The sequence below is a fragment of the Rana temporaria genome, chromosome 5, assembly GCF_905171775.1.
Source record: "Rana temporaria chromosome 5, aRanTem1.1, whole genome shotgun sequence".
Taxonomy (NCBI): domain Eukaryota; kingdom Metazoa; phylum Chordata; class Amphibia; order Anura; family Ranidae; genus Rana; species Rana temporaria.
Window position 1 is genome coordinate 411,523,913 of NC_053493.1, and position 16,092 is coordinate 411,540,004.

Genomic DNA, 16,092 nt, shown 5'->3' on the forward strand with positions numbered 1-16,092 from the left:
CAGAGCTACACTCACTTCCAGCCAGTCAATCCGCAGTCCCCGAATGAGTGGGGATGTACGGAGGGCTTCCGCCACCGGTTCAATGGCGATGGCAAATAAGGCCGGAGAGAGAGGGCAGCCCTGCCTGGTGCCCCTAGACCAGTGGTTCTCAACCTTGGGGTCAGGACCGCCTCGGGGGTCGAATTACGATTTGCCAGGGGTCACCAAACCCCGGGCTGTTCCTGAATCGCGCACCACTCTCCCAGCCTTTTCACGGCCGCCCACTCACCTATTCGCAGCTGCCCAGTTCACGGCATGGATGGGGGCAGAGACTAGGGGTCAGCTGACTGGTGAGGAATGTCAAGTGGGAGGGGCTGGAGGAGACCCTATTTCCTTATTTCAGCATAGGGGTCACTGCTGTGAGACACTACGAAGAGACACAGTGAGTAACATTGCCTGTGATTATATTTGCCATTAAAAGTCCTCACTACAGTTCTCAGATCAGCAGATTTGATCAAGAACACCTAAATGGGATGATCAGAACTCCCCCAGCACTGCTACACTTCCCATTCCCCCCACCCCCTCAACAAGGAGAAAGAATAAAAATAGAGAATACATGGAAGGGAGAGGATAGAGGGTCCGTGGGTTAGAGGTGCAAATTACTTGCCTTGGGTGCTGACTACCCACATGACAAAAATAATTTTACTGTTAGGGGTCCCCACAACTTGGGAAATTTTATCAAGGGGTCACAGCACTAGGAAGGTTGAGAACCACTGCCCTAGACAATGGGAACGGCTGGGACAGACCCCCTCCTAGTTTAATGGCTGAGGTAGGGGCTTTGTATATCGTCTGTAACCATTGTATGAACAACAGCGGAAACCCCATCCTGCGCAGAGAGCTGCAGGCAACTTTAATATGATCCTCTACCCTAGGGGTAAACAACCTCGGCCCTCCAGTTGTGGTGAAACTACAAATCTCATCATGCCTCTGCCTCTAGGAGTCATGCCTGTGATTGTCAGGGTCTTGCAATGTCTCATGGGATTTGTAGTATCACCACAGCTGTAGGGTCAAGGTTGCCTACCCCTGCTCTACCCTTTATGTACAGAATATAATGCTTGTCTAGTGTAGGGTGAATGTAATAGAGAGTAATACTAACTTATTCCTAAGTCCCCTGGCAACTGGTACTTCGGTCTTCATCATTTCCCTTCTGGAACAGCAGCCCTCGATATCATCACATTTAATGCATGAGAAGCAGAGGCTGTTGGTCCTACATTGTATGTGTGACATCAGAGAGAGAAGAAGAGTGACTTCCCGGGACCAGCAGAGGGAAAGTCTGCATGATTGTGGAAAAGGGTATGCATTTCCCTCCAAGACTAAACAAGCATTATATAATTATATCCTGAATAGGGTGTAAGGAAGGACATTTTTTAAGCTTACCAGAGATCAACTTTACAATCAAACCCTATGAAAAGAGAAGGACTTACCTTCCTGTCCTCTGTCAGTTTGAGGGTGTTGTGGTTTTTCCTCAGTAAAAAGCTTACTACCTCCTGGTGGTTGTCATCAGCCGCGTACTGGATGGCGGTCTTCCCGTCGTTACATTCCAAGGTCGGGTTAGCACCACATTCCACCAGGTAACGCACAGTGTTGAGATAACCAGACTTTGCAGCAAAATGGAGCGGGCACCACCCATTCTACGTAAAAAGAATCACAAACAGTCAACCACAAGGGATATGGGTTTGCAATTGCCTTTGGCAGAAAATGTCTTAAATTACTTTTTTGTTGAACACCCAGTGTCATTCAATGCAGTTTTTGTATGCCTGAGCATCTTGGACACCACCTGTAAATGCATCACACGCTAGTCTGAGCTCACTGCAGAGAACGTGGCAGTATTCAGGAATGCCCATTACCAAAATACTGGATGAGGAAGACACCTGGATTGCAGGCGTGTATTGGAAGTATGAACTTCAACCTTCCAGCGCAATAGTTATCTGTTTGTTTACCTCAATCCTTCATTAGTTTGATTAAAGTTGTTGATTTCTAGAGTATTCCAATCTCAAATTTCTATTGAAAAGTCAGGGGTACTCACCAAGGCCGGGATGCTGAGAGTGGCTCCCCTTGCAGCTAAGCGCGCTGTTGTAATATGTTGGCCGATTTGAGTGGGATATTATATATATGTACACATACAGTACAATATTGACCAGGCCAGAATTCAGTTGACAATGGTTGGGTTGTCCGAGCCAACTAAATTTTAACATATCAAAGGAACAGCTGATGATCATTTGATGAGTTGATCTTATGCAAGTCTACCTAGGTGTGTGAGGCATGGCCTGTTAATCTATTTGAACATTTCAAAGGGTACATTGTTTACATACTTAAGGCCCCGTACACACGACCGGATCTATCCGCTGAAACTGGTCCGACGGACCAGTTCCAGCGGACAGATCCGGTCGTGTGTAGGCCCGAGCGGACAATTGTCTGGCGGATCGGACAGTTTCCAGCGGATAAAAATTTCTTAGCATGCTAAGAAATCTGTCCACTGGAAACCTGTCCGTCGGACGTGTTCGGTCGTCTGTACAGACTCACCGGACACGTCCGCCCGACCGCCATCCCTCGCATACGTTGTACTGATTCGACGCATGCGTGGAAGCATTGGACTTCCAGGGCCGCGCACGTCGCCGCGTCATCGTCACCGCGTTTGTTTTCCGCTGGGATTTTGGTCTGATGGTGTGTACAGCCATCAGACCAAAATCTGGCAGCGGACATGTCCGATGGAAACGGTCCGGCGGACCGTTTTCATCGGATAATACGGTTGTGTGTACGGGGCCTTAGGATGATAAAGGACCATAGAAGAAGTATTTATTGATGGTAATTAGACTTGAGGGGGTATTCATGGGAAACATTTGGTTGACCTAGAACAGCCCCCCCCCCTAGTGTCAGACCAATACTTGAGAGGACATTCAAGCTGGCATTCAGTCAGTCTTGTCATACTCCATGGATATGAAGGCACAGGTCTAGGAATGGTCTAGGAAAGATGGGACTCTGAAGCTACTATTCTTTGTCATATTTACTCTGTTGGATTTTTGTCATCTGTTGCAAGTATTGGACTTTGTTCTGTGTTGGAAGTCAATAAAAGTGCATCTCTCTGGAAGAATCGGGTTGCTGCGGAAGATTACTTACATCATCATACTAATACCTAAATATTAATTATCTAACTACTATACGATATCACTACATGCGCTCCACCCCTGGAGATGATACAGCGGGTGAAGGGCACAAAGAGGCACGAGCCACCAGCAGGCTAGATCTTGCATGACGATCACTGAGAAGCTGGTTACCGCACTGTGGTTGGCTTGATACCAGTCTGGGGTGAGAGGCCCGGCTGGGGTTCAAACCCAGCAGGTCTGCGAGATAGAGAAGTCGTTAGGCAAGCCGGGGGTCAAACACAGGAGGTAGGCAAGGTAGAGTCCGAGAAGTCCTTAAGCAAGCCGGGGGTCAAAAACAGGAGGCAGGCAGAGTAGAGAAGTCCTTAGGCAAGCCGGGGGTCAAACACAGGAGAGACGGTCACAACGGGTAATCACAGTATAGCAGGGTACTGAAGCAGGAAACACAGGAAGCTGAGAGTCAAACCAGCAACTAAACATGGGACTGAGCAGCCTTTTATAGGCCAGCAAGGGAATTTACGTTATGCGCGCTCCAATACGCATGCGCCGAATTGCTGTATCGTGCACCCGTATGCGCCAAAGCGATATTAGCTGCATTTGCGCGGTAAAGTGCCGATATTGGCAAATCCGGTTACTGTTAACTCTCTGGCATAAAAGTTGCTAAAGGCCTTGTAATGTTAAAGACATTTCGTAACTAATCCAAGCCACTTCCTCAGTTCTAATGAGGGTCAGGAAAATACCACAGCACAGGAAGCACCAACACCTTAATCCAATCACCATGGAATGTGTTGCTGTTGATTGTCCAAGAATAGGATGGAAGAAGTGAAAGTTGTGGAGCCCCCCGTTCTAATGACATCATCCCTTTTTGGAGTCAGGACCTTGACGCGGGTGTCAATTCTTCAATTCACCTGGCTGAAGGTGAAGGTGTGAATTGATGTCAAAGAAGAAGTGGCTTTATTGAGCTACCAAATATAGTTAACATTATGGAACAAGTCCAACTGAATGTGACCATGTACTACTAGATAAACCATGACCTGGATAAATGAAATCCTTCACAAACATTGATGGTTGTCTGCGAAGGTTCTCATTTATAGTGGTCATGGTTTATCTAGTAGTGGTAATGCCTCGTACACACGACTGGACTTTCCGAGAAAAAAAGTCAGACGGGCTTTTTTTCTCAGAAAGTCCGGCCGTGTGTAGCCTCCATCTGACTTTTTTTGTCGGAAGTCCGACGGACCTTAGATAGAGAACCTGTTCTCTATCTTTCTGTCGGACTTCCGATCGACTTACGGCGGACTTTTGCATGGTCAAAAGTCCGACCGTGTGTTCAAGGCATAAGTCACATTAAGGCTCCTTCCACATGAGTCGGACTTCGTCGCTACAGAGTCCGCCTGCTCCCGCCAGCTCAGCGGAGGATCAGTCCGTTGATCTCCGCTGAGCTGGCGGATGACAAGCTCCTCTCTGCTCACTGAGCGGGGAGGGGCTTGTCGGGCCCCGCTGTCTCCTATGGAGAGATCGGACTAAAACGGACAGCATGTCCGTTTTCATCAGACCTCACCCGATCCGATCCGCCATGGATGGATGGGGTCTGTTTTTAGCGGATTGGATCAGGTCGGATGTCAGCGGACATGTCTCCGCTGACATCCAACGCTCCATGGAGATGCATGGAGCGGCCGTTCAGGCGGACCTGAACGGTCCGTTTGTGTGAAAGGGGCCTAAAGGAGAGGTAGAGCCAAGGCTTTTTTGGCCCTACTTCTCCTGTGGGCCACAGAAGTGCACTTCGTTCTCCACTCCTGTGACCCAGATTCAGCTGACAGTGGGCTAAAGTCTGCTGTTGGCTGATGTCACTAATCCGGTTTACAGTTTACTGCTTTACAGTCGGGATCCACCCAGATTCCTGGATTGGCACCTGGATCAGCCTCTTAGCAAACTGCTGGGAGACTGAGACAGCCACTTCCGCCCCCTCCACAGCCCAGTGATCCAGTGAGAGCTGGAAGGGCAGAGCATAAAGACGATGACCGACAGCAGTCTTTGATCGCTCAGTTCTTAGTGGTCTAGATTTGAATTAGATGTGCAGCCCAAACTTTAATTTTAATTTTTGAATAGAGAAAAGTTTAGAGCTCCTGTTGTGTTTTTATTGCTAACCGGTACTCCTTTAGATAGATTTCCCCCTCAAATCCTGTCCTAGTAATACAGGTTTAATCAAACCGGAAGTTAGAAAAAATCTGGAATGAGGACACAGACCGCAATAAAAATCTGACAGTTTCCCCTACTTTATTTAAAACGTTTGTTAACACAAAAAAATGGATCCTGCTCCTTTAGAGCATGTTATATGACACAGTGCTTGTCCTGTGTCAATTGGCCCCCTGTAACACCTAAAAAACTGCCAGTTTCTCCCCTTCCCTGTGTAAACTGACCACTATGAAGCATGGCTGCTGAGCCCCGACACCGTGGTCAGTTTACGTGCCTCTGTCATCAACAGCCTGCTATCTGCTCTCCTCTCTGCTCCTGTGTCCTCCTCCCCCTCCCCTCTCTGTCTGTGGTTGAGCCGCCCCTCCCCCCTCCCGCTGCTCTCATAACACTAACCTGTATACACCTCCAGCACTGCCTCCTATTGCAGTGTCCCCCTCTGTGAATGATTTATAAATATAAATGCTGTAAATACCTAATTTAAGAGCCGAGATTGCGATCACATGACCAGCCAGCTCTCTCCTCCCCTCCAGACTGACATCAGCAGAGGAATCTCAGCCCCGCCCTGCTGCATCTCTCAGAGGAGGAAAGAAGAAAGCTGACCAGTCATGTGATCTCAATCTTGGCAGGGAAATTAGGTATTTGCAGCATTTATTTTTTATAAATCACACACAGAGGGGGATACTACAATAGGAGGCAGTGCTGATGCTGTATACAGGTTAGAGCATCTTAACAACCACTTAAAACTAAAATAAAAAAATTAGTACCTTGTCAGTCACATTGATGTCAGCTCCTTGTCCAATCAGAGTTCTTAGCATCTCATTGTGGCCATTAGCCGCTGCCAAGTGGAGACATGAGCATCCGCGGCTGTCTATCATGTTCAGTTGAGATGTTGATTTACTCAGAAGCAGCCCGACAACTGCCGTGTGACCGTTCTGAGCCGCAAGATGAATAGGTGTAGATCCCTTGGGTGGAAGGTGAGCAAAAAGAAAAATAATCTTTATGATATATATCATATATTTATGTAGTAGTTTACATCCCTGAAAGCATCCAAAAGTGACCCTGTCAGGAACATTGAATAGCTAAAAAAGGGCTTCTTGAAAAAGACCTTCACAAATACTTCTCTCTCCTCGCTGATCTGTTCAAAAGCAATTCCCACCCAAATTCTTCTTCTGAAGCTGACACTTTAAGGCCCCGTACACACGACAGGATTATCCGCTGGAAACGGTCCTCCGGACCGTTCCTGCGGATAAATCCTCTGGCGGATTTTGATCTGATGGTTGTACTAACCATCAGATCGAAATCCGCGCGGCGACGTGCGCGACGCGGGAAGGTAAAGACTTCCACGCATGCGTCGAATCATGCAGGAACAACCTTACGCCGAAAAAGCCTAACGTAAACGACGTAAATAAATTGCGCCGGGCGTACGTACGTTTGTGAATCGGCGTATCTAGGTAATTAGCATATTCTACGCCGACAACAACGGAAGCGCCCCTAGCGGCCAGCGTGAGAATGCACCCTAAGATACGACGGCGTAAGAGACTTATGCCAGTCGTATCTTAGGCTAATGTCGGCATATCTAGCTTTCTGAATACAGAAAGTAGATACGCCGGCGCAGATTTGAATTTACGCGGCGTATCTATGGATACGCCGGCGTAAATTCTCTCTGAATCCGGGCCAGTGTATATTAATATGCCGGGCGCAAGTACGTTCGTGAATCGGCGTATCTAGGTCATTTGCATATTTATAATGGGAACGCCGAATGCGTCCAGCGTAACTATGCGCCCACGATACGCCGGCGTAGGCAAGTTACATCGGATGGCTGAAGCCATGTTTTTGGACCACCGGATCAATCCGCTGGACAGGATTCCAGCGGATAGATTTCTTAGCATGCTAAGAAATTTTTATCCGCTGGAAATCCATCGGCCCGAAAAATATCCGCGGATAAATATCCGCTGGGCCGTACACACCACAGGATCTATCCGCTGGAACTGATCTGCGGATAAATCCCAGCGGATAGATCCTCTCGTGTGTACGGGGCCTTAGGACTGTCTATCTCCTGGTCCTCCAATGCACTCAGTGGTTCCTCCTGCAGACTTCCACATCTCTACTGAGTCCTATAGTGACATTGAGATTGGTTGGAGGAACCAATGAGAATACCAGGGAACCAGGAGACAGACACTCCTGGGGCCAGATTCAGAAAGCATTTACGTTGGCGTATCTCCAGATACGCCGCCGTAATTTCAAATGTGCGCCTTCGCATCTTTGCGCCGATTCACAAAGCGAGATACGTCCAAAAACATGGCTTCAGCCGTCCGATGTAACTTGCCTACGCCGGCGTATCGTGGGCGCATAGTTACGCTGGACGCATTCGGCGTTCCCATTATAAATATGCAAATGACCTAGATACGCCGATTCACGAACGTACTTGCGCCCGGCGTATTAATATACACTGGCCCGGATTCAGAGAGAATTTACGCCGGCGTATCCATAGATACGCCGTGTAAATTAAAATCTGCGCCGGCGTATCTACTTTCTGTATTCAGAAAGCTAGATACTCCGACATTAGCCTAAGATACGACTGGCATAAGTCTCTTACGCCGTTGTATCTTAGGGTGCATTCTGACGCTGGCCGCTAGGGGCGCTTCCGTTGTTGTCGGCGTAGAATATGCTAATTACCTAGATGCGCCGATTCACCAACGTATGTACGCCCGGCGCACATTATTTACGTCGTTTACGTAAGGCTTTTTCGGCATAAGGTTGTTTCTGCTATTAGGAGGCGCAGCCAATGTTAAGTATGGACGTCGTTCCCGCTTCGAAATTTGAATATTTTACGTCGTTTGCGTAAGTCGTTCGCGAATAGGGCTGGACGTAATTTAAGTTCACGTCGAAACCAATACGTTGTTGCGCCGTACTTGGAAGCAATGCACACTGGGATATGTACACGGACGGCGCATGCGCCGTCCGTAAAAAACGTCAATTACGTCAGGTAATCATACATTTACATAAAACACGCCCCCCCTTCCACATTTACGCGCGCTTACGCCGGCCCCATTTACGCTACGCCGCCGCAACTTACGGAGCAAGTGCTTTGTGAATACTGCACTTGCTCCTGTAAGTTACGCAGGCGTAGCGTAAAGACGATACGCTGTGCCGCCGTAAGAGGAAGCGCAGCTACGTGAATCTACCCCACTGTTTACATAAGGCGTACGACCGGCGTAACTTTACCCCTCATAAAGCAGGGGTAAGTCATGTTAAGGTATGGACGTCGGAACGACCATCGAAATTTACGTGGCACGGGCACCCGCGATTGCTCTTCACAAAGCAGGGACGTGGAGCTCTGTGTGTGTGTAAACACAGAGATTCACGTCCTGTCAGGGAGAGAGGAGATGGGGACACAGATCGGTCTCCTCCCCCAGTCAGTTCCCCTCCCCCACAGTTAGAATCACTCCCAGGGAACACATTTAACCCCTAGTGTTAACCCCTTCCCTGCCAGTCACATTAATACAGTAATCAGTGCATATTTATAGGACTGTTCGCTGTATAAATGTGAATGGTCCCAAAATAGTGTCAAAAGTGTCCGAACTGTCCGCCGCAATATCGCAGTCCTGACAAAAATTGCAGATCGCCGCCATTACTAGTAAAAAAATTAAAATAATAAAAGTGCCATAATTCTATCCCCTCTTTCGTAGACGTTATGGCTCAGATTCTCATAGGACTTACGACGGCGCAGCGCCATGTACGCCGTCATAAGTCCTAATCTGGGCCGTCGTATCTATGCGACTGATTCTTAGAATCAGTTACGCATAGATATCCATTAGATCCGACAGGTGTAAGTCTCTTACGCCGTCGGATCGTAACTGCAATTTTTTTTTTGACTGCTAGGTGGTGCTTCCGTCGGATTCCCCGTTGAGTATGCAAATTGGCTAGATACGCGAATTCCCAAACGTACGCGCGGCCGACGCAGTAAAGTTACAACGTTTACGTTAGGCTTTTCCCGGCGTATAGTTGCCCCTGCTATATGAGGCGCAGCCAATGTTAAGTATGGCCGTCGTTCCCGCGTCAAAATTTTAAAAAGTTAAGTTGTTTGCGTAAGTCGTCCGTGAATGGGGCTGGACGTCATTTACGTTCACGTCGAAACCAATGACGTCCTTGCGACGTCATTTGGAGCAATGCACACTGGGATATTTTACGGACGGCGCATGCGCAGTTCGTTCGGCGCAGGGACGCGCTTCATTTAAATGATACACGCCCCCTACCCGCCAAATTTGAATTCCGCCGCGTGATTTACGCTACGCCGCCGCAACTTTACAGGCAAGTGCTTTGTGAATAAAGCACTTGCCTGAAAAACTTGCGGCGGCGTAACGTAAATCGGATATGTTACGCCGCCGCAGAGATACGCCCAGTGGACAAGAATCTGGGCCTATAACTTTTGCACATTCCAATCACTATACGCTTAATACGTATCGGCCTAACCTGAGGGGAAAAAAATGTTTTTTTAAAAATTGGGATATTTATTATAGCAAAAAGTAATAAATATTGTGTTTCTTTTTTTCAAAATTGTCTCTCTTTTTTTTGTTGTTCATAGCGCAAAAAAATAAGAACCGCAGAGGTGATCAAATACCACCAAAAGAAAATTCTATTTATGGGGGAAAAAAAATAATCAAAATTAATTTGGGTACAAAGTCGCATGACCGCACAATTCTCATTCAAAGTATGACAGCACTGAAAGCTGAAAATTGGCCTGGGCAGGAAGGGGGTGAAAATGCCTGGTATGAAAGTGGTTAAATTAGTAAAGACAGTTTACTTTTTTTTGTTTTAAGTGTGGTGTTACCTGCCGGCTGGTCGCAGCATCAACCTGAATTCCTGGGCAGTTCAGCAAAAGCCGTACAAGACTTTCATGGCCGGATTGGGAAGCCATGTGCAACGGAGTGTATCCAGACTGCAGCAGAGAATAACAGAAATCAATTCTCATATTGGTTAGAAATAGGAAATGTCACCACTTCACCTCTCCTACCTGTTCTTCCCCTATGGACCCCGCCAAACTTTTACATGATAGGTTTGGACCAGATGGTTCAGTGATCAGTGGCGTAGCATGGGGAGTGCGAGGGGGGCCACCGCCCCGGGAGCAAAATTTAGAGGGAGGCTGTCACGAGTGTGGAGAGGAGGGAGCACCAACAAAAGATGGGACATAGGAACATATGCATGATGTCACCACTCCAGGCTTTACCAGTCATTATCAAGCATGCTCTCCTCTTCCCTACAGCCACTGCTGTTTCACACAGTGGATTATGTGACCAGAATGGAGCTAGCTGAAAATAGGCAAGTCCATGGGTCGGGGGGGGGGGGGGGCGCAGATTACTTGCCTCGCCCCAGGCGCTGACAACCCACGCTCCGCCACTGTCACTGATAACTTAACCACTTAAGGACCGCCTCCTGCACATATATACGTCGGCAGAATGGCACGGCTGGGCACATGTACGTACAGGTACGTCCTGTACTAGTACCCAGCCGTGGGTCGCGGGCGCGCGCCCGCGGCGCGCTCCCGCGACCTGGTCCGAAGCTCCGGGACCGCGTGTCCCGCGGACCCGATCGCCGCTGGAGTGCGGCGATCGGTCCCCGGAGCTGATGAACGGGGAGAGCCGTGTGTAAACGTTTGTAAACGTCTGACACAGTTCCGAATCGCAAAAAGGGGCAAGGTTTCCTTTAGCAGCATTTTGGTCCGGGTCTTAAGTGGTTAAACAATACATACATACTGTTGGGACAAGCAAATCTCTCTTTAGGTAATATTGTCTTGCTTGCCTTTTTATGTAATCCATAGTCAAAAAAGGAACAGAACTAAAAAAACAAACAAAAAAAAACAAATGAAAAAAATGTTTTCCTACTCATTCTCCTCTTACTAATCTGTTACCCTTATGCAGTGCCGATCCTGACCTCCCTGGGGCCCTAAGCAAAATGATATGTCACATTAAAGTTGAGAAGTGGGGGGCACTGCCGACAGTGACATGTCACATTAAATATTGACATCGGAACTGACATCTTACATTAAAGTGAGAAGGCGGGGGTGCTGACTTCTTACCTCTTCTCCCATGCAGCCAGCAAGTTGAGAAGAGGGGGTGAGGGGCCAAAAATGACTTCTCACCAGGCGGGGCCTCTAGTAATTTGGGGAGCACCCTGCAGCTTTGCGGGGCCCTAAGCTGCTTGCATAGTGAGCCTATAGGGTGGATCGGCCTTGCCCTTATGACACATATTAGTCTACTCTCCATCTGTTCTATATAAGACCCTTCCTATTCCTCCAATATAACTTCCCACTCACTCTTATTCTCATATCACACTATTACCAATAATATAAGGCTCTGCGCCCCCCACCCCGCCCCCACCCCAAAGCACCTTGCCCAAATGTTGAGAGGGACAAGGGCCTCTTCCCAACAACCCTGGCTGGTGGTTGTCGGGGGTCTGTGGGCCTGGGCCTTATCGGAATCTGGAAGCATAGGAAGCATTAAGGTGAAAAAACACGAGGGTTTACAACCCACTTAATGACCATTGCAGCTCGATGGATTGAGAGATAGACATGTGCACTGCCGAAAAATTTGTTAATTTTTGTTTCATTCGTTTTTTTTAGCTTCTTTCGGAAATTCTGATAATTTGGGAATTCTGAATTTCTAAATTTGGAAATTTGAACATTTGGAATTAGGAAATTCCAAGATTCAGAAATTCGAAAATTTTCGAATTGTGAATTTTGGAATTACCGATTTCTGAATTTTTAAATTCAGAATTTTGGAAATTTTTGAATTCAGAATTTTGGAAATTTTTAAATTCAGAATTTTGGAAATTTTTAAATTCAGAATTTTAGAAATGTTTAAATTCAGAATTTTAGAAATTTTTAAATTCAGAATTTTAGAAATTTTTAAATTCAGAATTTTAGAAATTTCGAAATTCTGAATTTTCAAATTTTCGAAATGACGAAATTTTCAAATTTTAGAAATTACGAAATTTTCAAATTTTAGAAATTACGAAATTTTCAAATTTTAGAAATTACAAAATTTTCAAATTTTAGAAATTACGAAATTTTTACATTTCCGAATTTCCAAAATTTGGAAATTTGGAATTCTAAAATTCGGAAATCAGAAAATTAAAAAATTTGGAATTAACAAATTTGTCAAAATTCGGAACTAAAGGAATTGCACGTGTCTATTGAGAGCTTTTGTTAAGCAGTAATGTTTCCGTGTCTTACCTCTCCGCCATGTTCCTTCAGGTGGAACATCTCCACAGCGGACTTCGGAGGCTCGCTCTGCATTGTAGCCGGAACCTTTGTTAACATTTCCCGCACAAAATCCAGTTGGCCATAATGAGCGGCGATGTGGAGAGCCGTGAGTCCGGTCTGGAAGGAGGAAAGATGTGGTTGGCATTTGGTACAATTTTATTAAAAAAGAATCTGTGTAATTTACTACTGTACCCTGCACTCTGCATTACTTACTACTGTTGTCTACACTATTATATTTTATTCTGTTTTATTGCACTCCGTGTTTTATTCCACAGACCCCTGAACTCGTTACTTACTACTGATCCCTGCACTCTGTGTAATTTACTACTGACCCCTGCACTCTGTGTAATTTACTACTGACCCCTGCACTCTGTGTAATTTACTACTGACCCCTGCACTCTGTGTAATTTACTACTGACCGCTGCACTCTGCATTACTTACTAATGATATCTGCATTCTGCATTACATTCTACTCACCCGTGCATTCACGTAGTGCACACATGCACTGTATTAAATACTACCTGTAACGGGAGTCACTTTTGGGCACAGATTGAGCCAGAAAATAATGGACATGCAGAATATGTCTTGGACTGCAGCCCACCTGTCTGTCTGGTGTGATGTAAATTAATCTAGGATGGCTTCTGAGGATCTTTCATTGTGGCTTGTGCTAATTGACCCTGTATTGTGTGAAGGAGTCCTGTGATAAATGTGTATTGTGAGTTAACAGACAGCCTAAAGGTCAGGTGTATGAATCATCCGTTGTAGTTAATTAGCTCATGTAAATTAGGTCAGAGCCGGAGTCAGGATGTCTACTAAAATATGTGTATTGGGGCTCATTAGGTAACCATTGTGTGATGTTGTGGGTGGAGTGGGGTCATTGTTTATTTGGTTGCTGCAGTATCCTAATTGTATATAAGAGCTGTATTTCTCAATAAAGGGTCACTTTCCTGTTGAACCTCAAACAGAGCTGTGTCTCGTTATTGGGGTTCGTTTGCCTGACTGGGGGGATTCGTATGGGTCGTGTTTGCCTGACTGTGGTGTGTCGGTAGCTGCCTTGTGTTTAGCAATGGAATATCCTGTCCCATTTGGGGTGCCGTTACACCACCCACTTCTGAACTCTGCACTAACTACTACTAACCCCTGCGATCTGCTTAACATATCACTGACCTATGATCTCTGTGTTACATACTACCTTTTTAACCACTTAAGGACCGCCTCCTGCACATATACGTCGGCAGAATGGCACAGCTGGGCACAAGCACGTACCTGTACGTCCTCTTTAAGTGCCCAGCCGTGGGTCACGGGCGCGACCCAGTCCGAAGCTCCGTGACCGTGGGACCCGCGAACCCAATCGCCGCTGGAGTCCTGGAGCTGAAGAACGGGGAGAGCTGTGTGTAAACACAGCTTCCCCGTTCTTCTTCACTGTGGCGCTGTCATTGATCGTGTGTTTCCTAATATAGGGAAACACGATCAATGATGTCACACGCCCAGCCCCGCCCCCTACAGTTAGAAACACATATGAGGTCACACTTAACCCCTTCAGCGCCCCCTAGTGGTTAACTCCCAAATTGCAATTGTCATTTTCACAGTAAACAATGCATTTTTAATGTATTTTTTGCTGTGAAAATTAAAAATGGTCCCAAAAATGTGTCAAAATTGTCCGAAGTGTCCACCATAATGCCGCAGTCACGAAAAAAATCGCTGATCGCCGCCATTAGTAGTAAAAAAAATAATTAATAAAAATGCAATAAAACTATCCCCTATTTTGTAAACGCTATAAATTTTGCGCAAACCAATCGATAAACGCTTATTGCGATTTTTTTACGAAAAATATGTAGAAGAATACGTATCGGCCTAAACTGAGGAAATTTATTATAGCAAAAAGTAAAAAATATTGATTTTTTTTCAAAATTGTCGCTCTATTTTTGTCTATAGCGCAAAAAATAAAAACCGCAGAGGTGATCAAATACCACCAAAAGAAAGCTCTATTTGTGGGGAAAAAAGGACGCCAATTTTGTTTGGGAGCCACGTCGCACGACCACGCAATTGTCAGTTAAAGCGACGCAGTGCGGAATCGCAAAACCTGGCCGGGTCCTTTACCTGCATTTTGGTCCGGGTCTTAAGTGGTTAAAAGTCGCGGCAACTTTAAGTCGCATAGATGGAAATGGGTGCCAATTGAAATCAATGGGCTGTGACTTATCCTGCGGCTTTATGCGCCCAAAGTCGCATGACACGTCGCACTAGTGGAAATGGAGCCTAAACCAAACACAAGATTCAGAGCTCAGAGTGTGCAGGGGAACAGTGGCGTCACTAGGGTTGGTGTCACCCGGTGCGGTAAAACATGGTGTCTCCCCCCCTCTGTATAGGCTGCCCAGCACCAAGCAGGCAGCGCACGGGGGGCGCACCCCAAACCAGCCCCTGTAAATGATAGTATAGTGGCAGGTTAGGGTAGTATAGAGTGGTATAGTGGCAGGTTGGTGTAGTGGGGTGGTATAGGACAGGTTAAGGTGGTATAGGGCATGTTGGGGTGATATAGGGTAGTTTGGGGTGGTATAGGGCAACTTAGGGTTGCATAGGACAGGTTGGAGTGGTATAGGGCAAGTTAGGGTGGTACAGGGCAGGTTGGGGTGGTATAGTGCAAGTTAGGGTGGCATAGGGCAAGTTGGGATGGCATGGGAAAGGTTGGGGTGGTACAGGGCAAGTTAGGGTGGCATTGCACAGGTTGGGGTGGTACAGGGCAAGTTAGGGTGGCACAGGGCAAGTTGGGGTGGCATGGGAAAGTTTGGGGTGGTACAGGGCAGGCTGTGGTGGTACAGGGCAGGCTGTGGCGGCACAGGGCAGGCTGGGTGGTACAGGGCAGGCTGGGGTGGTACAGGGCAGGATGGGGTGGTACAGGGCTGTTTGGGGTGGTACAGGGCAGGCTGGGGTGATACAGGGCAGGCTGGGGTGGTACAGGGCAGGCTGGGGTGGCACAGAGTAGGCTGGGGTGGTACAGGGCAGGCTGGGATTGCACAGGGCAGGCTGGGTATGTCAGCTAAAAAAAATGGAATGGTGTCACCTCTCTAGCGGGTGTCACCCGGTGCGGACCGCACCCCCCTAGCAACGCCTCTGCAGGGGAATCAGAGTAAGACGAGATCAGTACAGAAGAGGAAACTGTACAATTGTGTGAGAATGAAGATCAGATTTACATCACATATAGTAGATCCCCCCCCCATGCCGGGACTTTACCTTGGTGCTGGTGAGACGGAAGGAGACGCAGCCCTTTAGCGCTTCTAGAACATTGATGTGCCCATTCTTGGCAGCCAGGTGGATAGCAGACATCCCCTCCTGCCACACAGGAAATAAGAGAACTCTTCATTATTGAATGTCTTTATTTGTAATGAATCCATTTTTATCAGTAAGTGTTACAGAGAAACCTTGGATTGCGATTCGTTCCAGAAACATGCTTGTCATCCAAAGCGCTTGTATATCAAAACATTTTGTTTTACAGGGTATAAA

General features: G+C 47.0%; 1 protein-coding gene across 1 annotated transcript in view; it reads right to left on the reverse strand.

The window, feature by feature from the left end:
• LOC120941350 (serine/threonine-protein phosphatase 6 regulatory ankyrin repeat subunit B-like) overlaps window positions 1–16,092 on the reverse strand; it is a 148,204-nt gene that overhangs the window by 15,960 nt on the left and 116,152 nt on the right. The window contains exons 20-24 of the mRNA XM_040354688.1: window positions 15,823–15,921; window positions 12,565–12,711; window positions 10,165–10,272; window positions 6,098–6,295; window positions 1,464–1,670 (exon numbers count right to left, since the gene is read on the reverse strand). Of these exons, the coding sequence (XP_040210622.1) occupies window positions 1,464–1,670; window positions 6,098–6,295; window positions 10,165–10,272; window positions 12,565–12,711; window positions 15,823–15,921 (759 nt within the window). The remainder of the gene's footprint in view (window positions 1–1,463; window positions 1,671–6,097; window positions 6,296–10,164; window positions 10,273–12,564; window positions 12,712–15,822; window positions 15,922–16,092) is intronic.